General features: G+C 32.5%; 3 protein-coding genes across 10 annotated transcripts; 2 read left to right on the top strand and 1 right to left on the bottom strand.

Annotated features, from left to right (window-relative positions):
• The first annotated feature begins 939 nt into the window (after nt 1-939).
• Ras64b (ras-like protein 2) lies at nt 940-5,624 on the top strand. 3 transcript variants are annotated; one of them, XM_076777453.1, is made up of 5 exons: nt 940-1,279; nt 2,023-2,110; nt 2,604-2,815; nt 2,884-3,106; nt 3,194-5,624. In XM_076777453.1, the coding sequence occupies exons 1-4, from the start codon at nt 1,175-1,177 to the stop codon at nt 3,076-3,078; spliced, it is 600 nt and encodes a 199-aa protein (XP_076633568.1). In that variant the 5' UTR covers nt 940-1,174; the 3' UTR covers nt 3,079-3,106; nt 3,194-5,624. The 3 variants fall into 3 exon arrangements, with proteins under 3 accessions (XP_076633568.1, XP_076633570.1, XP_076633569.1); XM_076777455.1 differs by lacking the exon at nt 940-1,279 and adding an exon at nt 1,420-1,442 and having other exon boundaries at nt 2,884-5,624; XM_076777454.1 differs by lacking the exon at nt 940-1,279 and adding an exon at nt 1,537-1,581 and having other exon boundaries at nt 2,884-5,624.
• Nucleotides 5,625-9,389: 3,765 nt separating this feature from the next.
• Nucleotides 9,390-20,501, top strand: LOC143348103 (monocarboxylate transporter 12). 3 transcript variants are annotated; one of them, XM_076777962.1, is made up of 5 exons: nt 9,390-9,598; nt 15,630-15,882; nt 16,182-16,308; nt 17,800-17,979; nt 18,148-20,501. In XM_076777962.1, exons 2-5 carry the CDS (start codon nt 15,669-15,671, stop codon nt 19,382-19,384), a joined length of 1,758 nt encoding a protein of 585 aa, XP_076634077.1. In that variant the 5' UTR covers nt 9,390-9,598; nt 15,630-15,668; the 3' UTR covers nt 19,385-20,501. The 3 variants fall into 3 exon arrangements, with proteins under 3 accessions (XP_076634077.1, XP_076634078.1, XP_076634079.1); XM_076777963.1 differs by lacking the exon at nt 9,390-9,598 and adding an exon at nt 15,247-15,311; XM_076777964.1 differs by lacking the exon at nt 9,390-9,598 and adding an exon at nt 16,383-16,435 and having other exon boundaries at nt 15,712-15,882.
• Rsg7 (regulator of G-protein signaling 7) lies at nt 15,711-26,518 on the bottom strand. 4 transcript variants are annotated; one of them, XR_013080716.1, is made up of 13 exons: nt 26,354-26,518; nt 25,526-25,751; nt 25,032-25,128; nt 24,778-24,828; nt 24,538-24,693; nt 24,230-24,453; nt 23,850-24,076; nt 23,611-23,724; nt 23,400-23,525; nt 23,129-23,315; nt 22,623-22,715; nt 21,825-21,994; nt 15,711-15,841 (listed from the first exon to the last, which is right to left on the bottom strand). XR_013080716.1 is itself a non-coding variant. In XM_076777965.1 (12 exons), the coding sequence occupies exons 2-12, from the start codon at nt 25,742-25,744 to the stop codon at nt 21,929-21,931; spliced, it is 1,560 nt and encodes a 519-aa protein (XP_076634080.1). In that variant the 5' UTR covers nt 25,745-25,751; nt 26,354-26,518; the 3' UTR covers nt 21,602-21,928. The 4 variants fall into 4 exon arrangements, 2 of the variants coding, with proteins under 2 accessions (XP_076634080.1, XP_076634081.1); XR_013080715.1 differs by lacking the exon at nt 15,711-15,841 and adding an exon at nt 21,602-21,758; XM_076777965.1 differs by lacking the exon at nt 15,711-15,841 and having other exon boundaries at nt 21,602-21,994.
• Between the last annotated feature and the right edge of the window lie 201 nt (nt 26,519-26,719).

Below are 26,719 nucleotides of genomic sequence, written 5' to 3'. Positions count from 1 at the left end.
ACTATCGATATATACTATCAATTCATTCCCATTGTTATTAATATATTATAGTTAATTAGGACCGGGTGTTTGATTTTGATTTTTTTATTTAAGCGGGGAAGAAGTTCATTTTAACACAAATCTTTAGTTACTGTTTTTACAATAACTCGTACGTTATTTGAAACGAATTGTTTAATTTGAACAATAACAATCGTATTATACTACATTGTGTAAATTTTTATTTTCCAAAACTGGTAAATGACGGTTAATTTAAACATTAAAGAAATTAAACAAGACGGAAAGGTGAGCATAGTTAAATTAAATAATTGTATTCGTTGAAACGTTTGTGAATTCTATTAACTGTAATGAAATATAAGGATCGAACGGTAGTGAACTATTTGTTTATTAATTTCTATACTAGTTTCGCCTTCTGGAATGAGAATAGTGCATTCAATTAAAATAATTAATCGTAGAATTATTCTTGTAATTAATAGGCATTTTTTAAAGAACTCGGTTGGATCAATTATGCTAGTAAAGTCAAAATAAACATTATCAGATTATAAACTTTTGAGGACGAATTTCCTTTGAAAATTAATTGCGTATGCGTGTATTTAATTGAAATAATTATTCGAAGTATTGCTTTTTTAATTAACATAAATTTGTTAAGAATTTCTTTGCTTCGATGAAGCTATACCAAAATAAAATGGGTATTTCCCAAGTATGACTCAACTTGAGCTTTTGAGAATTAATTTCTTAACAAAAAAAAACATACGCCAAAATGAAATTAGGGTAAATTTAATACCGTGGAATAATTCTTGGTTACAAACGCACGGTAGTCGACGAAGTATGTCTGTAAGGTGAGCATAGGCGGTTATGAGAGGGCGGTATTGTAATAGCGACTGCGCAATCAATCGAAATAGTTTATCCACAGAAGGTGGGGACATCTTTTATAGTAATCTGTCGGGACGGTTCGTTGGTACGGTTTTCCAGCTAGTTAGGCGCGTAAAGGCTCAGGATAGTCGTCGACGGACCGTGTGAATCGATGTATTATACAACTTGCGTGAAAAACCGCCTACGTGCTTGCATGTGAATGCACCTGCAATTTTTATATTGCTGAAAATTCAATCGTATGGTTTTTAATATGCGCCAGAGTTCGGTCCTTTAATATTTTATTAATCGCATTGACGGAAAAAACATGTCGAAACCCGGTGACAAACAAACTTATGCGCAGACATACAAGCTCGTTGTCGTTGGTGGGGGTGGCGTTGGAAAATCTGCGATCACGATACAATTCATTCAAGTAAGTACTTTTTATAGCCAATAGGTGCACCCAATGTAGACTTATATGTATATACTCTGCACTATGTATTATATATATACCAATGTAAATGGCCATATCTATACATACACGCAGGCACACACACACACACACATACACGTTTAGCCTGCAGTATGGGATAAAAGTATGTATTTTGAGGATATTAATGCATAACTTTATTACAAAGAAGACTAAATTCGACAATTTTACGAGGCAAATTAAATGAAAATATTGAAGTACGATCGTTCAAATCGATGCTTGCGTCCACTTTAAACTTTTCCAAGGTTAATACTTTGTCACTTGAGTCAGAATATTTAGAATAAATCACTTCTCTTCTCTGATTCTTAGGTTTCAAACTTTGTTTTGGATTTTCCTAAAGGTGTTTGAACCGATGCATCCATTTTGAATTTTTTCAGAATTAATACTCTGCCATTTCTGTTGGAATTATTTAGAATAGTTCGCTTTTATTTTCTAATCTCTGGGTTTGAGGCTTTGTTTTGGATTATCTTGTCGAAACGTCTAATTATTTGGGTATTAAATTACTTTTTGTGATACATATGGTAACATTTGTGTTTCTAAGATGTTTACTCAAACTTGTCTATAATTCCATCTATCTGGATAGAATGAGTAAATTTTTCACTATTATGCTAATTAATTATCGTAGTTGATTATGATTTAACTTCATATCACTGATACGATTTTATATAATTGTTAATATTTTTCAGAGTTATTTTGTAACCGATTATGATCCAACCATAGAAGATTCCTATACTAAGCAATGCGTTATAGACGATACTCCTGCGAAACTCGACAGTGAGTATGTTAATAAATAAACAACACTATACAGGTCAAGTATTATTCTGACTTCGTTTTTTTTTTAATTAATTATTTTCATAACCTTCACGATTTTCGTAAGACAAAGGTTTCATATTGTAGAATTATTATTTCTAATTGATTAGAACGAATATTTAGTTAGAAAATTTAAATTATCCAATTGCATACGTTTAAAAAAATATTGTAAATATATAGAATAAATTTATTAATGCCTTCAACGTATTTATACAGTTCCAATATCAAAACGTGGATTTCATATTTTAAAATTATTATTTCTAATTTATTAAAACCAATATTTATAAGGGCTGACTGAAGAATAATGTAAATATATATCTTTTACTGCTGTTGAGTTATATGTATAGGCATGTGCATTACTTTTCTGCCAGCCATTCTACTTAGAAATTGTAAATTATCCAATTCCAGTACATTTTTTATAAATTCAAAATAGCAATGTTTATACTATTTCTTTTAGTATTGGACACAGCAGGCCAGGAAGAATTCAGTGCGATGCGAGAGCAATACATGAGAAGTGGCGAAGGTTTCCTTCTTGTGTTTTCAGTAATAGATCATTCGTCTTTCGACGAAATGTTGAAGTTTCACAGGCAGATTCTCAGAGTAAAAGATCGTGATGAATTCCCAATGCTTATGGTTGGCAACAAGGCCGATTTGGATCATCAGAGAATCGTAATTAACCGAAATTTGATATTTGCATCGATAGTAATTTTTCTACATTAATTTTTGAATTGTTTCAGGTATCTGTAGAAGAGGCTCAGAACATGGCTCGTCAGTTAAAAATTCCCTACATCGAATGCAGCGCAAAGTTAAGAATGAATGTTGATCAAGCTTTCCATGAATTAGTGAGAATTGTTAGGAAGTTTCAGTTGTCAGAAAGGCCACCATTGAAACAAAATTATAAAAAGAACAAAAAGAAATGTTGCATGTTGTAATTGCCGATCGACGAATTAAATCAAACTGGAATTTTAACCACAAAGAAAATTACTAACAGTTTGATATCTGTTGTAAGATGCAACGAATGTTCGGAATTTTGAGTCGATAAGTTTGTTCGAATATGTATTGTTGATGTAAGGAATATTGTGAAAAGGTATTAATTTTTTATTACGTACTTATACATAAACTAGCATTGGACATTTAACTTTCTACAAAGATGAAGCCAACATTGGTTTATTGGAATATTTTCCAACGCGTTTTACAGAATTTGATAATATTTTTCTAATGAAATATGGTGCGTATTAAATATAAGATTATTAATTTTACTATTTGTTCGAGATAAGATCGATAAACACACAAGAAAAATTACTTTGGACTTTTTACAATCGAAGTTCGATATTTTGGATACAATATATATACCTCTTATAGATAGTTACTTGTACCTCTTCGATCATTTATTCCTTAATTTAAGAATATATATATATTTTTTGTAACATAGCCCCGCCTACATTAATTAATAATACGGTGTAAAGATAATTGGCTAATAATCATTTAGTAGCGAATGATAGATAATTCGTCGATTTATACATCGCGTAGAAAAGTGAATTTCACCTTGAACCGCGTTCGTGAAATGACGAAGTATGTTTTATTATCTTTTTCTATGTGGTACACGCCAAATCGATCTAATTTATTGTTAAAATTGTAGTTAAAATTATAGAGTGACCCCTAAGACAAACCATCTATATAATTTTCGCATTTTTGGCGACAGGAAAAAAGAAAGAAAATGTTGTTTCGCTTGAAGAGGGAAATTATCTTCAAGGCTATATATATATTTTTTTTTATATTTCGAGGTCATCAATTTTTTTTAATAGAAGATGTTTTTACGATTATATAATAGTGAAGATCGAAACTAATTCTAATATGATCTTCAAATGAACTTGAGCACCTTAAAAATCTTCATTGATTTGGATGATAGGAATAAATGATGGAAAGAAATATTAGGTTCGGAAGGGGTAAATATTTTGGAACACAAAAGATCATTTCAACCTTCCATCAAAAGTAGCGAAAAAAATTTAAGGTTTTCGATTATTGGATTTTTTTATACTCATGGTCATTTTATTCGCAATATCAAATAACTATAAAATATCAAAGGAAAAAGAATGACCTTGAGAAAAATACTTTACGATATTTTTCTCTATTTCTTCCTACCAAGAAAAACAACGAATATATGTAACGTTTTCGAGTATTGAATCTTTCATACTCAAGGTCACGTTATTCACATTATCGAAAGGCCTTGAAATTATGAAAATTATGACCTTGACAGAAATTGGCCTAAGATTGATTTAACAACGGTTTTTTTATTGCCAAAAATAGGCAAAATTATTCAGATGGAACTGACATATTAGTTTTCGTTTCATTTCTTAACGACATATAACATTTTAGTGTTTGTGAATATAATTAATTAGCCTAATTACCAACAACAAATACATAACATTTAAAATGTCGACATACATTACGCTTAAGGAACTTGTAATTTATACGAAACGCTGGAATCAAATTTATATTTAGGATAATAGATAATGATAATAACAAAAATGAATAACACACAGTTTTGAATAATTATTGTGAAACTTTGTACTAGAATTTACATGACGAAAATTTTGTTTCACGTCTTATATATATTACTTCCGTTTTCATTTGAACAATTACAGGATTAGCGCACATTATTACGAAATGCAATTAACTTTTTATAACATTAACTTTCGCAATACTCGATTCGAGAGTGATAAATAATTCTAGAACGATAATATATTTATTTTATATTTTCTATATCGTTTTAAAGTCAACACCTAATACAAAACGAATACGTTAACAAATTATCAAATATTTATTTATAAAAATCGTTGTCGAGTAATTATCGGAGAAAGTTTATAAGTTATTCATTATTTCGTAGAAGGTTATGAACTAAATAAAGGATTGTTACAGTACTTTTTATAAATATACTAATTTAAAAAAAAAAGAATGCTTCGGATGTGTACAATAAAAATACAAAATATATCGAAACTGGTTATTCGATTACTTAGTCACTACAATTACGTTTGTGAATTGCATAGTATGAAAACTGCGTTTATGAATCGTGTAAGCTGAAATGTAAGAAATAAAAAAAAACAATATTTTACTAGAATTTATATTTTTAGTACAAATACATCTTAATGTATATATTGGATAAAAGTAACTATTTTTCATTAGAATCTAACTTTTATCAACGAATATTTATTTTCTTATATACAAAGTATAAAATTATTCAATTATTTGAACTAATTAAACTAGGGATAATAACAATTGTAACGAGAAACAATTGTAAAAGAAAATTTACAATTGTTTCATTTTTAAAAATTGTACGTTTGCCAAGAAAAAATATAAAAGAATCGAAAAAACATCAAATAGAGGCGAATGTAATCGATTTAGTGGTTTTTTAATTTTTAAATTGTTATTTGCTTTGTAACAGACATTTGTATTATAATAAAATGTTGTAATAATATTTTATCAAGGTTTTTACTGAAGTAATTAAATCAATTTTTCTTATATATTCGGTAAAAATGTTGGCTCCAAATTCGTAAAATATTATTTGCATCCAAAATTACTTACAAATATTATATTTAAGAATATAAGCGATAACAAAAATTTGTATTATCGGGTTGTGCTTTTTACATTTGCATTATTATAGTGTCTATCGATTAAATAATCGTAGATGGTAGTTTTGATAACCAAATAACAAGGATGGACTTTTGTAGATACAACGGAACATTCACCCTAATTTAGTCAGTAAGCAATCTGGCACGCAAGGTGGTCAAACGGGATTCCCATCGTGGCTATTCTTAACCAGACCAAGCTAATATTGAATCCGCTCAATTACTTCCAGCCACGCTGGCACCAGTAATAAGCCTAACTGTTACCATTGATTTACCATTTTTTTTTTCCCCCCAATGATTTGCATCTTACAATTTTCATTATTTCTATTTGAAAAAAGTACGATATATGCTCGAAACATAAGTAAATATATGCGGGGAATTTCAATGCAGAACAATCTAGGGTTTTCTTTTTAGAAAACAACAAAGGAGGCCTAAAAATTACAAGCCTAGATTCAATAGCCCCTTAAGAAAGTCTTGCAAGAAAGGGACACGGCGAAGGAGAAGAAGCAGTCAGGTTAAAAATAGCTTTTCCAAATAAAAAGCAGTAAGCAGCTCGTAGAAGAACGATTAAAGAGGAAACCGTCAGAGAACGGAAAAGGAAGCGGGATGGGAAATGTGACGGTTCGTGGAAGGAAAGATTTTCGCAAAATTGCCTTATTAATACTAAACCTACTGAAAAGGGTCCAAGGTAAATTTTAAGTCTAGCAGATCGCCATTTAGGAGCTTCCATGACGGTAACCGATTATGACTATTCGATAATAAAATTTAAATTAAATTTATTAATATGATACTTGCGATGCTACAACCCACGATATTAAAATTAAAATATCTTTCGAACGAATGCTTAATATATACCATAAGTGGCTCAGTACTTTTATATAGGAAATGATGAGTTACACACCGATTGATGTATCGAAAAAATATATTATTCCATTCGAGAAAATGAAGTTGACCTTCGTGTGTCTTTTACGCATCTATTTAGGAAAAAACTCACTTATATCAAGTTATGTATTCCCTGAAACCAACTATTGTCCGAAACATTTTTTGGTATTGCCAACACTTTCGAAGATATTCGAGCGTGTAGATTAAATGGGTCACCGTGGATTGCATATTTTATACAGTATTATTGTATGCAAGGAGAATCAAACTCGTAAATAAAAACATATTATTGTTGTATTGTAAAAAGCAATAGCAAACTGTGGGAGAAACGCAAGCAAATCAGGCAGGTATTTTGGCCCACTGAATAATCTGTCGACTCGTAATGCCTGCTGGTTTGAGCGTGGCGTCGTGTTGGTTCGCACGAATGTGAGAACCGGTGGTACACGGGTGTCCTGGAAGGAGGAATCTCCCACCCTGAACCTTCTACTGTCCAGTTTCGCATAGTTTATTGGCTGTACCGAGTCCATCCACCACTTAGGCCTTAGGCAGTTAAACTCGCCTAGTGCCTCCTACGATCCTATTGCCGATTTAACCTAAATTTCGTGCACGCCCAAAAGTAATTATTAGTAGTCGAATCGACATATTAAGATCGTGACGGCCAATTCGATAAAAAAATGTCAAGTCGAGATGTTAAGATCGTGACGGCCATTTGAAAAAAAATTATTTTCCTATTGTCCAAAAATTGTGTGTCATCTTTTGTCGTGTGTTTCTAGTTATTATCCCGATACATTCAATCCATTGGCAATTTATCATTAGCAAATGCCGATGAGATATTTTTAATAATGCATAAATCAGTGTATTGTATTTTCGATGAATGATACCATTTCTTTTATGGTATCGATAAACCTAACCCCAAACGAGTATGCGTCAATCGCCACCATTAATCGTTGATCGAATACATTTTTTTACTAAAGATTTATTATATGCATGACGTCTTACGTAAATTTTTCGCTCGTAAATACAGCTTTTTACTACTGTTTTGACTACTGAATTGATGATGTTGTTATGTATACATATATTGTTCATTACGAATGAAACTGTTTCAGGGGTTTTCAACTAAGAAATAAGGAACTATCCTTATACGCGAGTTAAATTTTTTCAGGACAAAAGTAATTGTTAGATTGTACAGTAAATTTTTAAATAAATTTTTGTTTGGTAATAAGATGTCGATCTAGAAGAATTGGTTGGTTAGATAATAAGTTGCTCGACATTCGTTGTTACATATCGTAAGGCAACTATTTTATCTTGCTTGTATAAGTATAGGAAAGACATGAATTATAGGAAAAGTACAAATGACACTACATTTCCATTGGATTTGACGCAAACAAACGATATCATTCAAATGTTTTAATGTTTATTTCATAGCTGGTATTAATAGTTCGCGAGCATATCCGTCACTGCAGCAAAAACGTGCCTGATTTCTACGATGTATCTACCACCATTTTTACAGAGCCTCCACAGGCATGCGCTTTTCCCTTCGTTTATGTAAGAGAATATTGCACGAAGAAAACCGAACCAAATATAACAGTTGTCCTACAAATTTATGGCGGAAAATATCATTAACAAAAAGTTGATTTTCAATTAAGGGGGGTATTTCGGTCCAGGCATGCAATTTTTAGGCTTTTCTTATTATTTTTTTAAATGAAAACTGTAGATTTATTTGTATCTGGATGTATGTACGTTTACCGATGTTTCGAGTATATACAGTATTTTTTTCAAGAAAAGATAATGAAAATTTCCCGAGACAAATACATTTCTTTGAAACAATTCGAAAGATGTTCGTTGAAAATAATAAAACAAAAATTGTCCAAGATATTTCATGGAAATAATTGAAATAATGTACAAGAAATAATATAGAAAAATTTATTGTAGATCATTGTATTTATGGGAGTATTGGCGAATACATTCTTTTGAAACAATTCGAAAGATGTTCATTAAAAATAATGAAAATTTCCCGAGACAAATACATTTCTTTGAAACAATTCGAAAGATGTTTATGAGAAATAATAACACAAAAATTGTCCAAGGTAAATATATTTCGTCGAAAGAGTTGAAATAATGTACAAGAAATAATATAGAAAAATTTATTGTAGATCGTTGTATTTATTGGAGTATTGGCGAATACATTCCTTTGAAACAATTCGAAAGATGTTCATTAAAAATAATGAAAATTTCCCGAGACAAATACATTTCTTTGAAACAATTCGAAAGATATTCATGAGAAATAATAACACAAAAATTGTCCAAGGTAAATATATTTCATCAAAAGAGTTGAAATAATGTACAAGAAATAATATAGAAAAATTTATTGTAGATCGTTGTATTTATGGGAGTATTGGCGAATACATTCCTTTGAAACAATTCGAAAGATGTTCATGAGAAATAATAACACAAAAATTGTCCAAGGTAAATATATTTCGTCGAAAGAGTTGAAATAATGTACAAGAGATAATATAGAAAAATTTATTGTAGATCGTTGTATTTATCGGAGTATTGGCGAACGGTGCTTAGAAGGATTGGCAATAGTGGTCGGAATTAGAAGTGGAAGGATGGCGGCTGGTACCCCGAAGATATCCAGAGGCCCCGGTGGAACCGTAGAAGCGATCCGATTTACGATGGCTCGATATGCTCACCATTTTGGTTTCGTCGGAGCCGAGGGCAACCTTCGAGTGTCCCTCCGCCTCCGGCTCGAGTTGGACTGAAAGAAAAGGAAGAGGGAAAGGAACAAGTTTGTTCGGTGGCCGTGCACAGTCTAGTTCAAGACTCACGATGATAGTGAACGTCCGATGAAGATTCCTCCGTTCGGGCCGCCCTTCTCTGCCTAAACCAGAAACTAGTGTCACCCAGTATCCTGGACACCGACCACCGGGTCGCGGAACCTCCACAGGTCAGTGGACATTTGCGTCTTTCGGACGCCACTATCAATTCCCTTTTACTCCATCGAGCATAATTTTATTCGTTTCTTCTCTTGTCCCTCCATTGAAACAATCTAACAGCGACTTCCACAGTTACGAGGATCACGAAATTTGTATCCGACGATAGTGACATCGGGATGGATCGTTTCAAAACGGGTGATCGATAAATATAAAAATTTTGCCTCGGTATTACGAAATTATTCTTTTTCACGATAGCGACTAGGATCGTAATTCTTTAAATTGAATTTACAAACGTGTAGAAATCAGAGCACAGCGAATGCATTTGTCTAATTAAATCCTGCAATTAATTCTCTTTCAAATATTATCTATAAAAATTAGGAAGGAAGGAAATTCAAATTTTTAAATAATAGATAGAAACGAATTTTTTTTATTGTACCATTGTATTTTTTGAATCACATCTTTGAATCATAGAATTTTAAACGAATTAAATATTAATATTAAATATTAATATTTCGCCTGTATTATTTTCAAGAGTGTTTTTTATGTTTTTATTATTTTAAAGAATATTAATTTTTTTTGTAATATTTTCAAACGTACTATCTTCATTTCTACTTGAGGATTATTATCTAAACTATTTTAAAAACAATTATTTTTGCGTACCGGTAATTATAACTCTCGAATATATGTATTTACGATATAGATAAATATTTAAAAGAATAAATATTTTTTCGTTTCAAGGCTTCGTGCAGCCATGAGATTCGTAATAGTAAAATAGTACACGCTATATTCACAGATAAAATCGCTGTTATACTGCGTCAAGGTGTGAATTGCCGGGAAGTGTATAACGTTCGACAGCAGAACTCGCATTCAACACAAGATTCAAACTTTTACTCGAGTTGCGTCATTTGAATTTGATTGTTCGTGCTTAATTAATTAATTGGATAATTTATTCACCCGGGTAATTGGTACATTGGAACAATGAAGAATATTAACTAGCATATTGCGTAGAAAAGTTTTAATGAGTTTTTATATAAACTAAGAAAGTCCTGTTATTTTAATAAAAGAGACTCATCTTCCAGGTAAAAATTACCACGCTTGATTTTAGAAAACCATCTTTCACAGGTTGAAATCGACACAGTGAACTCGTCAAACGCATTACATATAGTTTTCACAGTATATTTTAATATTAATTTCACCACAGAACTTGTATATCATTATAACATGCAAATGATGTCTGTTAGTGTCCATCACCAATATTAATTTCCAACAACATTGTCAACTTAAAGCAGCTACTTTTGGTTCTGAATAAGAATTGACAGTAGTTCGTTGCCTTATACATAAATAATTTTAATAGATCGTTTTAAATATTGTTTTAAACGATAAGGTACTGATAGAGATATCGAGAATCAATTAAAATGTAAAATTTATATTGATTGTCTTAAAGATTGTTTTAAACGATAAAGTGCTGACCTTACAAATTAATTTGCAGAAGTCGTCTCTTTATTATTAATAATTCTTAGAAAATTGCCATGTAATAATTCAATAGTGAGGAAAGAAATTGTTGTATTTGAATTGAATTTTTCAACTCTGAAACGATCAATTCACTTTCTTGACGATGTTGCTATCCTTGCGTGAAAGTGGCGTTTTTTATTCCTGGAATAATGCTTACGAATGTTGACATGTGCTCGTACCAGCGTAAACAACTTTCAAGGAACATAGTTAACGACTCTGTGATTTGTTGCTGTCTGAAAAACCTTCATAGGATTGTAAATACCATAATGTTGGGGACTAAATTACTTTTTTTTTCTTTTTTTTAATGGAACACAACAATTACCCACAAATTATTCTTTTACAATCTTTTACAATCGAATTTCCTTTGTTCTTTAAATAATTCAAACAACATGACGACGATTTCAATCGATTCAGTTTTATTTAATAATACATAAAGATTGATACAGTTTTTAAAAATAATTCATTAATTTCAATCGTTTTAAGCGATTTCTTAGATTGTTGACAACCGTTCGATCGCCAAAATTCTAATATTTCTACGCTGGTATGTTTCCAACTAATAAAATTTAAATAACATAATTTCTTATTAATTCCAGGGAGAGGGAGTCACGAAAAAAAAAGTTTTAGATTTTGAGGGTTTAAAAAATTCCATCTTATAAATTCCAAACTAACAGAAATATCAAAAGTTTTGGTGTATCTCAAATTGTCTCGAGTTACACTTAGAGAGGGAGGTGTTCCAAGAAGCATACTGTAACCTATTTCCAACTATTAGACGACAATTAGAAAGGCAGAGAAAGTGAATTATGTCACGAACGAAAAATAAATCGATATTATGGGTGGCCCAACTTTACCGATATACGAAATTTTACAATTTTTCGAACTTCCAGATTCCTAGAATTTCTTTCTAAGACCAAAATTCTTTTCTACGAAACAAGGAAAAATGGACAGGGTAATTAAAAGAAAATTGTTTAGCCAATCCTTTAAGAATTCACTGCTCCAGGTTGTTTGAAGGTCGTGTTGTGATAAATGATTGTATTTGTTTTCATTCTATATTGCAATACTACATATTTTACTTGTTACCGTTGCATTATTTCATTTTCCAATCTCGCACGGTCGAACAGATTGCATATGCAGATTCGTCATTCCCATTTCAAATTCTTGAATATGTTCGACCTTCGTGTTCACAACATCGAAGGAAAGTATCTTTTTGCAACGTTTAGTTTTTTATAACGATTGATTAGATGGAAGTCTGCAGCCTCTGATTCGATGAAAGACGCGTTCTCGGTATACTCAGAAAAAAAGAAAAAACAAGTGTGGCTTCAAACCGAAAGAAATAAATATTGTAATACATCGAAATCTTCGAATATACAGGGTGTTCGGCTACCCCTGGGAAATATTTTAATGGGGGATCCTAGACGCCAAAATAAGACGAAACTCAAGAATACCAATTTGTTGATGGAGGCTTCGTTAAAAAGTTATTAACAATTAAATTCAAAAATTTCAAATCGTTTTGGAAAAATTATTTTCGGTTGCGGGGATCAATTACGATCATTTTTGGTGAGTACACGTACCTTCGAAATCCTATCCACTTTCGAGAAAAAAATTCGAGTAGGTACTGAAATGTTTAGACGAAATTAAAAAATTTCAAATCATACTACAAAAATTATATTTAGTTATAGGGGTCAATTACAAGCATTTTTGGTCATTATACATACCCCTGAAATCCTACCCACTTTCGAGAAAAAAATTCGAGTAGGAGTTGAAAGTTTTGGGTGAAAAAAAAGAATTTTGAATCGTCTTGGAAAAATTATTTTTAGTTGCAGGGGTCAATTGTAAGCATTTTTGGTCAACAGATATACCTCCGAAATCCTACTCAGTTTCGAGAAAAAAATTCCTTATCGAAAATATAATTTCTGGCCAGAAATGTCTGCGAATTTTCATGCGAATCTTTAAAACGTCATAACTTTTGAACGGATTGGACGATTTTAATGTTTAAAAAAGCAAACTACGCGTATTTTAGTGTAGAATATGTACAAATCGCAAAAATATTCGAAAAGTTGGTCTTTGACCCCGCAAAATGAGAAAAACCCCATAAAAATGGTCCAATTTTCAAACAGCCATAACTCCGACAATTGTGAATATATTTCAATGAAACTTTTTTCTGAAGTAGAGCTCATGGGTACCTACAAAAAAGTATTAGACAACTTTTCCGTAGGGCGTCATACAAAATTACCAAAAATGAAAAAGTAATTTTTAAGAAAAATCGACAGGGGGTAGGTGCCTAAATTTTTCGGCGAAAAAAAAAATTTTCGAATCGTTCTAAAAAAATTATTTTCAGTTGCGGGGGTCAAATACAATCATTTTTTGTGAATAGACATAACCTCGAAATCCTGCGCATTTTCGAAAAAAAAATTCAGTACGATCGGAACTTTAAACGTTAATAACTTTTTAACGAAGCCTTCATCGACAAATTGGTATTCTTGATTTTCGTCTTATTTTGGCTTCTAGAATCCCCCATTAAAATTTTTCCTAGGTATGGCCGAACACTCTGTATATCTATGCGTATATTATTTTGGTAATACGTAAACATATCGTGAAAGCTAAATAAATTACTATACATATATACAGGATGACACATTCAAATCGATGTATTGATAGTAAAAATTATTTTGGGTAAAGAGTTGAATGATTTCAGGGGTCACATAATCTGATAGTAAGTTTTTCCCAAGAGAGTGAGTAGAGGTCATCCAAAGGTCAACAACTTTGTTTGCTTAAATAGAATTATACGGGGTGTTTCGCGCAACTGAGAAAACCATATCTCTAAACTAGTTAGAGACATAAAAAATGTCATAAGACAAACTTAGACAGTAATAATTTTATGTATTTTTATATATCGATGCAACTAAAAAGTGCAACTGCATTTTTTTTCTAAATCGTACTATTTCGATTATACGAAAAGTAGTAAAAAGTACTTATACCCTAAACCTAATATTTCAAAAGTTATACAATTTTAAAAGTTTAGTAAACCATGAACATTATCCATAATATTTGCCTCGACGACATTCCAAGAATTTTTTGTCCCAAATGGAAGAAAATAGCGGCACGAGTATATTTGCAAGTCCCCAGAATTTCTTTCAAGAAAATATCATGGTTAAAAATTAAATCAATTTCAAAGCCTTACTTTTAGTCTTTCGGATTCAGTTTTCCTTAGTTTCAATTCTTTTTTCGCGATTAGAAGCCATCCTTGTTTTTACTTTCGTTCGAGGGATCACCCAACGTACTATTTTAGCACTTTTAGGCTCGTTTAGCGAAACGTAAATTGCTTTGCGTTAATTAGAGTCTCGTACTGCCATTCAGAACTCCTCGCTCGTGGAAAAAACGACTCAAAATGGCCGAATATAATCGCGAACAGTTTTGAAATTTATCTGTCTTCGTTCTATAACACAAGAGTTAGCACACTATCAGTATTTTTAGCTCTTCTTCTGAAAAAAAGTGAGTAAATATTGTGTAAAAATTGATTTTCCAATATTTTGGAACAGTGACGATTCAACGATTCAAGCTTCAAATGCTTCTTTAAAACGATTATAGGGAACGAATTTTAATAGTCGTAGACTTTTAAAAATTACCAGTGGCACTGGGGATGCTGTAAAATGACGAACGAATAATTTAACTGTTCGCTGTTTCTAGTTTCGAAAAATAGGCGTAGTAATCTCTTTTAATAGTCTAATAGAGAATTATGTTCATAAACATTAGTTAAATCGGTTCTATACTCTTTTATTTCGAATTCTGAGCAAATATTTTTGTACTACTGTAGAGTAGGATTATTTATTTGATTTACTAACGAAGAAATAAAACTTTGTTTCTTTAATACGAGAAATATTTTATTTGCGGAAAAATTCTTTAAACCAGTATTTTATTCAAAACAAACGTTTCTGTTTTAGCGTAGAGTAATTTATTTACTTATTTTTGTTTCTGTGAACTAAAAAGGATTGTTCAAGTACTAAGAATGTTTTTCAAACGTCATAGTCTTGTTTCAATAAGCATAATTATATATTTTCGTAGATTTGAGCGCGAAGATTTCTAGGAACATTAAAAAATTAAAATTGTTTTTCTCTTTGTAGTTAGTCGATGATTTATTCATTAGATGAGTTATGCTAATGGAGTCATAGTAAGTAAGACAGAAGTAATCATTCGACCAATTCTCTCCAAAGCTAGGTAAAACACTATTGTAATTATTAAATATGTACTAAATAAATATTGTATTTAAGATTCTAGAAAAGAAAATTCTTAATATTGATATATAATTTATAGGAAATATTAAAATATTTATTTAATTTATTAATTATTATATATTAATTTATTAATGGAAAATCAAATATTTTTATTCCGATAAATCGAAGAGTAAAGTATCTTTACTTGACAGTATTTTATTTTGCGAAATATTTTATTACCAAACAATTTTGTTTTTCATTTTAAATATCGTTTAAAATATTTTTCTGAATTTATAATAATAGTTTTGTGTGATGTTTCCAGGTCAATCTGAACGATCTTCGACGTATTCCCTGCAATAAGATGAACGTCAAAACCGAAAAAACGAAATTGATCCCGCCGGACGGAGGGTGGGGGTGGGTGGTCCTCTCCTCCGCGCTTGTCGTCAACTTCCTAATTCCAGGAACAGTGAAATCGTTTGGTGTCCTATTCGTTGAATTCCTCCACGTCTTCAAAGCATCCTCGACTGCTGCCTCCTGGATGACAGCTTTATGTTATTTTCTGTACAACTCTTTAGGTAAATAGTTCAAGAAACCTAATTATCTTCAAAAAAAAAACCACCAAAACTTCTATCTTTATTTATAAATTTAATAATTTAAGGAGACTTAATAAGCTCGGGACTTATTAATTTCCCTCGACCAAGAATCAAATTTACATACGAAACATTTGATTAGATGTACAAAGACCGCAACCTGAAAGACAATAACATGGTTCAGTTTTGTTTTTATGAACAATTACTATAGCGCTTGCGTTGATTTTTTATTCGTTCAAACTAAAATGCAGAATCGTACATAATTGAATTATCATTATTTACAGGTCCTTTGTCGAGCATATTGTCCAACAAGTACTCTTACAGAACAGTGACTATAATCGGTGGCGCCTTCGCGGCTTGCGGTATGATGTCGAGTTATTTTGCCAACTCGGTTTCTTACTTGTACGTCAGGTACGATACAATTAATTCTTGGAATTGTCGAATGGTTCTTAATTATCGTTACAATAGAGTCTCGATAATTGCAGGAAAACGGGCGGGGAAAATTCCTGCAAGTATTGAGATTCGTGCAACGATCAAGGTAACAGACTTAATAAAGCCCCGCTCTGGCCCAGACCTAATAACTACGCCTCCACTGTTTATGGTTATTATCAGAATTGTGCTAGTAATGTAATTAGCAACAGTAACAAAGTATTTAAATATTTCGTTTTAGTTTATTATTCGTTTAGTTCATTTCGTTTCTTTTCTACAAACATCTCCTGTATTTATACGCAGGGGCCTTCCGGGCCTCGGTGGGGCAGATTTCATTCATGAATAACGAATAAAAATATTAGGTTCCTTGGTAAATTAATCCCTGTTTGCATTTCGTTTGTAAATTAGAATCAATTAGCAGATTTTTCAAGCTGATACCCAGGCAAGCGAAGCTATCATAGCTTTCCGTCTAATTTTTACTTATTCTCCGAGTAGTTATCTCATAGAAAAATTTTGTTAAAGAAGATATACAGGGTGTTCGGCCATCTTTGGGAAAACTTTTAATGGGGGATTCTAGAGGCCAAAATAAGACGAAAATCAAGAATACCAATTTGCTGATGGAGGCTTCGTTAAATTAAATTTCAAATTGTTCTGGAAAAATTATTTTCGGTTGCGGGGGTCAATTACAATCATTTTTAGTCATTACACACATTCTCGAAATTTTATTCACTTTCGAGAAAAAAAATCGGGTGAAAAAATTTTTCAAATCGTTCTAAAAAAAATATTTTCGGTTGCGAGAGTTAATCACAATCATTTTTGGTGAATATACATACCCCTGAAATCCTACCCACTTTCTAGAAAAAAATTCGAGGTGTGAAATTTTTCAACGGAAAAAAAAATTTCAAATCGTTTTGGAAAAATTATTTTCGGTTGCGGGGGTCAATTGCAATCATTTTTGGTGAATAGACATACCCCCAAAATTCTGCGCATTTTCGTGAAAAAAATTCAGTACGGGCGGAACTTTAAACGTTAACAACTTTTTAACGAAGCCTCCATCAACAAATTGGTATTCTTGATTTTCAACTTATTTTGGCCTGTAGAATCCCCCATTAAAATTTTTCCTAGGGGTTACTGGATACATTGTACGGGCATTGAATTTGGTAGGGTTAATAATTATTATTATTATTTATTAAAAATTAGAAATTTATGATTCTGAAATGAACAGTTTGCACGGGTCAAAATGGACTTACAGCCCGCTAGGCAAGGATTAATCAGCGAATCTAAACTTTTTATTCGTTATTCGTAAATAAAATTTGCCCAACTCTATCCTCCACTCCCATTTCAAGTTAAGCTAAACTAATCATCTCCCTGTAACGGATGAAACGAATTGTTACACCTTTTATATTGTCACTTTAAAAACGAAAATGATTTCTGTAAACTACAAATAGAATAATATGTATTTTGTGAACGTAGCTATGGATTAATGGTTGGCATCGGAGCTGGTCTAACGTTTCCGCCAACGGTGTACATCGTGACTGCGTATTTCGAGAGGCTTCGAGGATTCGCCAATGGTTTGTGCATCTCTGGAAGCGCAATCGGGACTATAGTGCTACCGCCATTCTTGCAATACCTCCTTGACTGTTTCGGATATAGGTAATTTAATCTATATTACCTGTAATAGATCTGAAAATTTAAGTACTTCATAAAATCTGGGGTAACAGGTGTCAAAAACAGGGATTTAACTTTATCGATTTTCATTAGATAAAATTTTCTTCCTCCCATTAAACAGCTCACGATTGTTTTATTAATTTTTGTTTTCAGAGGCGCGGTGCTGATAATGGGCGGTATCACGCTGAACACTTTGGTCTGTGGGATGCTATATCATCCAGTGGAACAGCACATGATCACTGTGCCGGTCGAGGGAGGGATCGATAACGAGGCGTTGACCATGGACGAGTCGGATTTCGACAAAAAGAAGGGCACAGGTAACTCGACCAAGCTGAATGTAATATTACAGGATGCTAAGGACACCGGCGACGATACAAAGACCAAGCAGTTAGAAATTCTGTCGGAACTCCTAGACAATACAACGTCCACCACAGAAAACGAGACGTTATCGTACAACGACGCGAGGTCGAAGAAGGAAGAGAACTGCAGCGCCGAGAAGAGCCTCGAAACGACAGACAACCCCAAAACTAACTACTGCACAGAGGATAGAAATGAAGAGATACTCGATGAGAAAAGAAGCGAGGTGGAAAAGGAATGTCCATTTAATGCGAACGTGCTGCGACACGGCAGCAACGCATCTGATACTAACGCAACGGCCAACAAGATTAAGTTGCCCGAGTTGAGCAAATATCCCCAGAGCAACAATAAGGACGAAAAGGCCCTCGAACGTTCCAAAAGTAGTTTGGGTGAGCTGTCGGAACAATCATTGCCCGACAAATCACACTTCTTCGATCTGAGCGTGCTCAGAGACCCGATCTATCTAGTGATCCTGATCTCGAACTCCACCTCGGCGATCAGCAACACCAACTTCATGATTCTGCTACCCGCTTATGCTATATCGCAGGGCTTCGACAAGAACTCGTCGGCTCTGCTACTGTCGGTGGTCTCCGCTCTCGACCTAGTCGGAAGGATCAGCGGTGCTTCGTTGTCAGACATCGACTTCGTGCCAAAGTACTATTATTTCGTCGGCGGACTCGGTACCAGCGGCTTGGCGCTGGCTTTATTGCCAATGGCAAAGAGCTACGCGATGCTCTCCTTCTTCTGCGCGTTGTTCGGTTTATCCTCCGGCATGTACATCGGTATTACAACGGTTATTCTCGCGGACATGTTGGGCACGGAAAAGCTAAGCTCGTCGTATGGGATATCTTTGTTCGTCAATGGCGTCCTCCAGCTGGTCGGCCCGCCTGCATGCGGCGCCATATTCGAATCTGTAGGATCGTACAAGCCGATATTTCTAACCTTTGGTATTATTCTTATTCTTGGCACTGCATTGTGGGCGGTGGTGCCACTTATAAATAGAAACCATAAAAAGGATCTGCAATCTGTTTAGCAGTGTGGCTCTACCTTAGTGTTCACATAGGGCTTCTAAATCTGATCAAATTACTCAGTGGGCAGCTCTTCGGGACTCATTTAATGACAGTACAAAGAAATTTTGTTAGTACGTATACTACTTCTATTGCTCTACAAACGTCGATCAATACTGTAGAGACATCTTGTCTTTTGTTATCAGACATTAAATAGAAATCAAACGAGTAAAATGTCGTTTGATTTATGTTATTGAACTATTCAGAAATTCATATTTTGATGTATATTTTCCACACGCTTCGTTTAAAAACCGGAATTACCGATCGATAGTGTGCAGATTAGCTATCCACTGTAGATAATAGGTAGAGAAGCACCGATTTAGAGAATCTTAAAGAGTCACACTACCTTGAAGACGTTAAATAATAGTGATTGTTTAGGAATTATAATTATTGCAATGAATCTGCATGCTCGAGAAGCTTTAATCGATTTTTATTCGAAATAGCGGCTTTATCTAGAACGAAATTTTCTCGTTTTTTCTTTCCGGTCTCAATTCAATATTTGAAAAGCATTCGTATTTGTAGTCTTCTATTTTTTTAAATACCAAAATTATTAAATTTGAAATTCTTTTACACATTTTATCTACGAACGAAGGTTTTCGTTTCGGTAAACAGCATTAACTGTCATCGCAATTTTTTCAAGCATTTCCACCGATTTGACAAAAAATGATTTCGAATGAAATTTAATCAGTTAATTACCTAAGAATTGCAGTATACAAAATATCGAAAACAGTAGTTTTTTTATGAAAAATTAATGTCACGTTAATATTTTTTAATATCACCGTATATTTTTAGCTTCATGAAGCCATTATTAACGAAGAACGGGTCAAAGGACCTACTAGTTTATCTCCTAATGACCTTGACCTCAGAAATTTAGATTTGATCGATAGAAATGTTCAAATGGACAATTACTGTATTATTTTAATCGATCGTCACAGACATATTTCAAGTTCTAAAACATTATTCGCTATAATTAGGTTTTTCATTTTGATCAGTTCGTAGTAATAAGTCCTAAAATATTCTTCTCACACTATTGAATTTATAAACAAAAATGGGGACTTTGTTTCTTAAACCAAAAATATTGCAGAGGATCCCATACTTTTGAGAAATTAATTTAAAAAACGACGCAATATTGTCAGAGCGGATTGTTCAGGTGACTTTTACATATATTAATTAATAGTATTTGATTCGTATAGAGATTTCTCTAGGACTGATAAATTTTCTCTCTTTAGTTAGTTAAATCTTTTCAGTCTTTGATATTTGCTCAATTTCGTTTTTTTTTTTTTTTTATTTCCCTTTATGCCCTACTTTATGCTTTTCTTTTCGTGTAAATTACGACTCTATAAACGATTGTACATTTATGATGAAATGTCTCGTTATAAATAATAATTTAGCACAAGAACGACACTTTTCAGTGTTTTGACGAGGTGCCAAATTCACTATCATTTTAAAAATATTTTATTAATTGAAATAGTGCTTTATTCAGTTTTGACCTTGAAATTCTCGTGAACCCGACCTAACCCAACCATTGGGTTCTCGCACACCTCTAAAAGATAAATTAGAAACCACGATATGAAGAAAGCATAATCGATGGAAGAAATATAGTTGTAAATGACATTTAAAGGAGACAAATGGAAGCATCTAGCAAAAAAAGGTCACTCTACGGAACACGAGTGTTTTTCCCTTTTTGTTACGACAGGTCCAGCATCGATAACTACGACTAAATACAAGAAACAGGGCTGTCTATTATAATATCATTTAAGTTTATCCTGAAAAGATCACTATATAGCTTCCATCGACTATAAACGTAATTTTAAGTTCGATATTACGATATGATACTTCATAAGTAATATAAGCAAGCTTTAAATATACAAAAAAAACGTCTTCATCATTTTTATTCTCGCCTTAAATTATTTTCCTACTTAAATATCTATTCGAATAAGGAAAAAATTACTGACGAATGTCAGATAAAAATAAAAAATGAACATCTTATTTATCATTAGCGAATAAATATCTACGCAAATAAGGATTATTCGAACAAAGAATTATTCCTAATATTATACCTGACGAATACAGACAAAAATCAAGAATAAACATTTTATTCATCATCATTGAATAAATATCTACTCAAATAAGATATCATTCGAATGAAGAATTATTAAATCATTCACAACTTTACGATTATTCTATTTATTTTAATTACTCGAACATTTACAATTCGCAAAAACAATTAACCATCGATATGGTTGCATAATTATGATACATACGGTGGAAGAAATTATTTATAAAACTGAAGATGATTTTATTTCGCCGAGCGTACTGAATTTACACGAGAACGTAGAACTAAAGAGAAACAGTACATTAAGAAAGACAGTTTTAGTTATGCGTAAACAATATTTATATACTCACTTATTTAAAATTGATAGTATTCTTCTTAGAATCGCTGCGAGAACGGAAATACTATTTCGAGATTTGGAATGATTCCCGTAACAGAAAAATTTATAAAGCATCGACTATGATGTAGCTGTTTCCCTTCGGCCGCTGAACGACACGATAGAACGAATACCTTTTACAGAGGTCTGAAACGATTCAACAAAATAAATAATTTAATCCGTAAGCAAATTAATAAACTTTCTAGTTGTTTCCAAAAAAAAAAAAAAAAAAAAAAAAAAAACACCTAGTCGCTTCATCGATTTCGATGAATCGTCTCCTTGTTATATGTATACTAATAATAAGAGTTAAGCAATAGTGTTTCTCACGGATAATCCAATGATTAAGGGCAATTGCACATATTTATATAACAGTATGAAGCATAATAGAAACTATATTTCGTTATAGTTCTTGCGAATATGAAATCAAACATGTATAGGGAAAGTTTGCTTAGAATATTGATACCTACAACATATTTCAATATCATCGAAATTGACGAGGCGGCTATCATTTCGAACAATTAACCAAACGAATCTTTCAGGTACCTGAAATTACTCCGATACTTTATTGTTGCAAAGTTTTGGGTAACCGACCCAAATTTTTTATGTCAATACATATCAATTTTCATGAACTAAAATGTCGGCATTAGAACTATTAAACCAATCAATTTGATTACATTATGATCGTAATTGTATGGAATATTAAATACTATAATTCTAGTGCTTTATAGTACAGACTTTACTACGTCAATATGTAATTTATAAATGGTATATTGACCTTTTTCTTCGAGCCATTGAGAAAGTCCTTATACATTTCTGAACGTAGATACCTCGAGTAACTATCGCTTTTCATCAGGTGATACACGTGTGCCTAAAATTTAACAACAATATCAGAATGTTTAACTAGAGTCTTCTATAAAGGGTGTACGGGTACCTGGATCTTCTGTCGCAGATCAGATGATTTTTCCAATTGTATTTCACACTTATTGTTTCAGATTGGTAAATATTTATCAGTTTGTGAAAATCGAAGCAAAGAAGAACAGGTCATGATATGTTGCGTCGAAACGATTTTATTTAAAATTGGCGCGAAGGAAACATAATTTTTGAACTGTTTCGAATACTTTGTCTGTATGCCAAGAATATCATCCGACCCGCAACTTTGCAATGATCGGGTACGTAAAATCGGGTTGAGTATCCGCACACCCCAACTAATTATTTTGCTACTTGTTTTTAACTTCAACATCTTTGTAATTTTAACAAAATATTGCTGTTTGGAACTTGTACCGCTGCAACGTCGAAGCACCATCGATCAGCTTTCTGCAAGTTCTTCCTAGTTATTTCAAAAGATTGAGAGTCGACATTGATCGGACAGCTAGCATCCGGGCCCAAATACTCGTACCAAATCTCATTTATTTTCGTCTGAATTTCCTTTTGTGGTAAAGTTTTCAATTCCTGTACAGCTTCCCAAAATCTGCGCGCGTCAACCAAAATTAGATATTCTTAATTTATGTTTATAATTCTCGTTTAAGTATAGCAAAGTTACTCATTTACTTACTTTAAATTTTCACCGCTGAACTCTTTATCCAAAAACCGTATAAATTGTTCTCTACCAACAGGATCTTGTAACAACTCTTGAAGACTAAATGCCCACCTTTTCACTCTTCTCGTTGATATTTCTTTTCTGTTTTTGCAAATTCAAATTTATTATTCGATCAATAAAATGCTTGTTGATGGCAGAATACAAGAAAATCGAGAAATCTACATACGCTAATTTCTCTTGCTCCCACATTTCCGAACTATCCGATATCCATGGGTTCGTGAATTCCGGTTGTACGAAGAAAGGATCATACTCTACGTATTGTTCAAAATATCCGATCAGACTAAAATAATTGAAATATATTTAAGAATAAATTTCAGGGGATTAACATTATTGGACAGAAACCTGCTATCTTTTAATTAATTAAATATTATTATTTAATAGTAAATACTGAAAATATTCACTTACGCTTCAGATACTTTCGATACCTTAGTGTTCGGTCTATCTAATCTAGTATTCAACATATCAATCTCTTTACGTAATATTTCCAAAGACGATACTGCATCCGACTTTGAATGCGAAGGAATTTTACCAGCATTTGTTCCAATTTGTACATTTTTGTTTGCCTCTGGAATTGGCTTGTAATTTCGGCATGCTTTCTTAATATCTAATTCAGTAGTATTGACACATCCTGGCTATAAAATATATGTATTTATACGAATGTGTATACGAATTTTTTATCGCGAGAAATAATCATTCAACAAATAAAATAATTTCATTTCACACCACACAGATAAAATTAAATACATATTATATAACGCGTATATTAAAACGATTAAAGTTATTACCATCGGCCTATATACATCCCAGAATGCTCTTTCCTGACTATCCAACACTTTTCTTTCTAATTTGTCTCGTTTTTTATCAACTTTACTTTGCGCTTCCGCTTGCATAAATATAATCTCCCACTTCCGTGAAAACATCTTCTGTAATTTTGCCAAATTCTCCGCTTCATAGTCCGCCAATTCCAAACGAGTTTTGTTCTGCATCGTTCGTTTGCACAAATAAACCGCTGGAACGTTTAAATCCAACCAAAACTATAAATACCTTAGACAAAACAGTTATTTTTCTTCTAAGATTTTTAAAATTTTCCTACCATAGTCTGTGTTTTCTGGTTCCCAGCAATTCGATGGCCAAAAATATGGCGTTTGGAACCTGTAGAAGGTGTTATCGTTCCTCACAGTAAGGCAGTGATCATCGATCGGGAAAAAATATCCATGAGATGCCATAAGGTGTGCTACATGGAGAGCCTCTGTGATTTTATCAAGTTATTAGTTTCAATTCCATATATTTTTTCCGCATAATCTTATATTGTTTTCTAACATTTTAGTTCTACCTTGATCATCTATGGCCATGGTTTTCATCATCCACGACACCAAATCTGCACCTGAAATTGTAGACTGTTAGTATCATCTATTATTTGATCTACATATTTGCTAGTACAATCCGAATACATCCTATACTGTGTGTTGAGCAAATGCATTCCACAAGCTTGTTAATTACTCTTTTATATCTGGTGGTATTCAGTAAATAAGTCTCTAACTTTTCCCTAAGTCAATATAGTGGTTCAGAATATATTCAATATTTTACCTGTGAAAACAGAAGGTGTCTTTGTCATGAAGCTTTTCACAGTTTTCACTGGAACTCCTGTGACTTCATCTAACATTTTCTCTACAATTGCTTCCATCTAAAATACATGGATGTATGAAACAAACATTGAAATGCTATTCTTCTTGGTGATCAAGGCATTGCTTCATTAATATTCATACAGAACAAGTTTTCAATGATAGTAAATTGTGTAAAAAGATGCACACAAGCTGGGGATTCTCAATTTAATTAAAACTACCATGAATGGACTTTCACTTATTTAATACTTAATTTTTAATGAACTTATCTTAAAAGGTAATAAATTTTGATGTATAATTTAATTTTTTACAAACATCAATGGGGAACAATTCCTTAAATCTCTAAGAATAATCTTGATATTAAAGTATCTTTAATAAATTGTGATTAAAAATACTTGTAATTTTATTTGACCAGTTTAAATAGCAGATGAACAGAAGAAAAAGTTGTGACTTAATTACTTTCTGAAACACTAGATAATTGGGCGTGTCTTCAGCACACGAGGCAGTGATATGATACATGAGGCTATTTTGATACTTTTCAATTGTTTCTCCATTCTGGTCATTGCATTGATTTGCCTGATTATGCCTATTTCTGAGCTGCTCGTCTGTTTCACCATTGTCACTGCTTTCACCTGACTTTCGGCAATATGCCGACTTTTCAGAATTCATAGTTACCATATCCAGCCTACAAAAATGTTTTAATTCAATTCATCTTTGTTGATATGCAAAACATAGCTTATCTAAAAATTACTCTGTCTAACATATGATCTTGATCATAATTATTTTTTAAAAAACCATTCTAATGCATCATAGATTCTATTTGGTTGATACTAAACTAATAAAGAAATTGATATAATAGCTTAACAGGTAGGAAGAAAAAAACTGTATCTGAAAAATAGTTAGATTTACAGTTTCGAAAGTTTTCGGAGTTTCGTGGATTTTGAATTGGAGTTTTGCAGACCTTAAAATTAGGTTTCGATTTCTAGTTCATATCAGTCCCTTTTACAATAGTAATATTTACAAGATCGTACAGTAAAATATAATCATTTGATATAAACAGATTAAAATTTCTGCAAATTTAATTATCTGCACCACGAATGAAAGAACAGTGTCCCGTTTAGATTACATTTATCAGAATCTGGACCAATGATAGATTGATTCGAATTAAACTGAATTTGCTACTCGAATATTGATGATCGATATTGCAAAATTGCTTTTCGTGTCAACGGAATTGTCATCCAGAAGGATCATTGTAACATGAGGCGAATGATATAAATAGCGAATTACCGTTTCTTGGAATGAGAATTCACATCATGAGAGGAAAATCAATTGTGTACATCCATTTCGACGGATAAATTCACCAGTGAAATTAATAGTTGCATCCAGTGTGACCAGATTTGCAGAATGCAATGTATCGGGGGTAACATTAGTAACAATGAATTTACTATAGCTCCTGTGGCGGGAAAGCAATAAATATACTATTGTACCGTCCAAGCAGTCCAGGTATTTTTTCTTTTTGATCTACATACGTAGGTACAAGGAAAGTATCATTACAGACGAGGTATTCAAGTAGACCTTACATCCAATGTATTTTTTCGCCCCATTTTTATGGGGTCTCAAAACCCCATTACCATTTTCGTGTCACTCGCAACA

Source organism: Colletes latitarsis, chromosome 11, assembly GCF_051014445.1.
Source record: "Colletes latitarsis isolate SP2378_abdomen chromosome 11, iyColLati1, whole genome shotgun sequence".
Classification (NCBI taxonomy): domain Eukaryota; kingdom Metazoa; phylum Arthropoda; class Insecta; order Hymenoptera; family Colletidae; genus Colletes; species Colletes latitarsis.
Note: the sequence above shows the minus strand (reverse complement) of the source record. Positions and strands in the feature narration are given on the sequence as shown.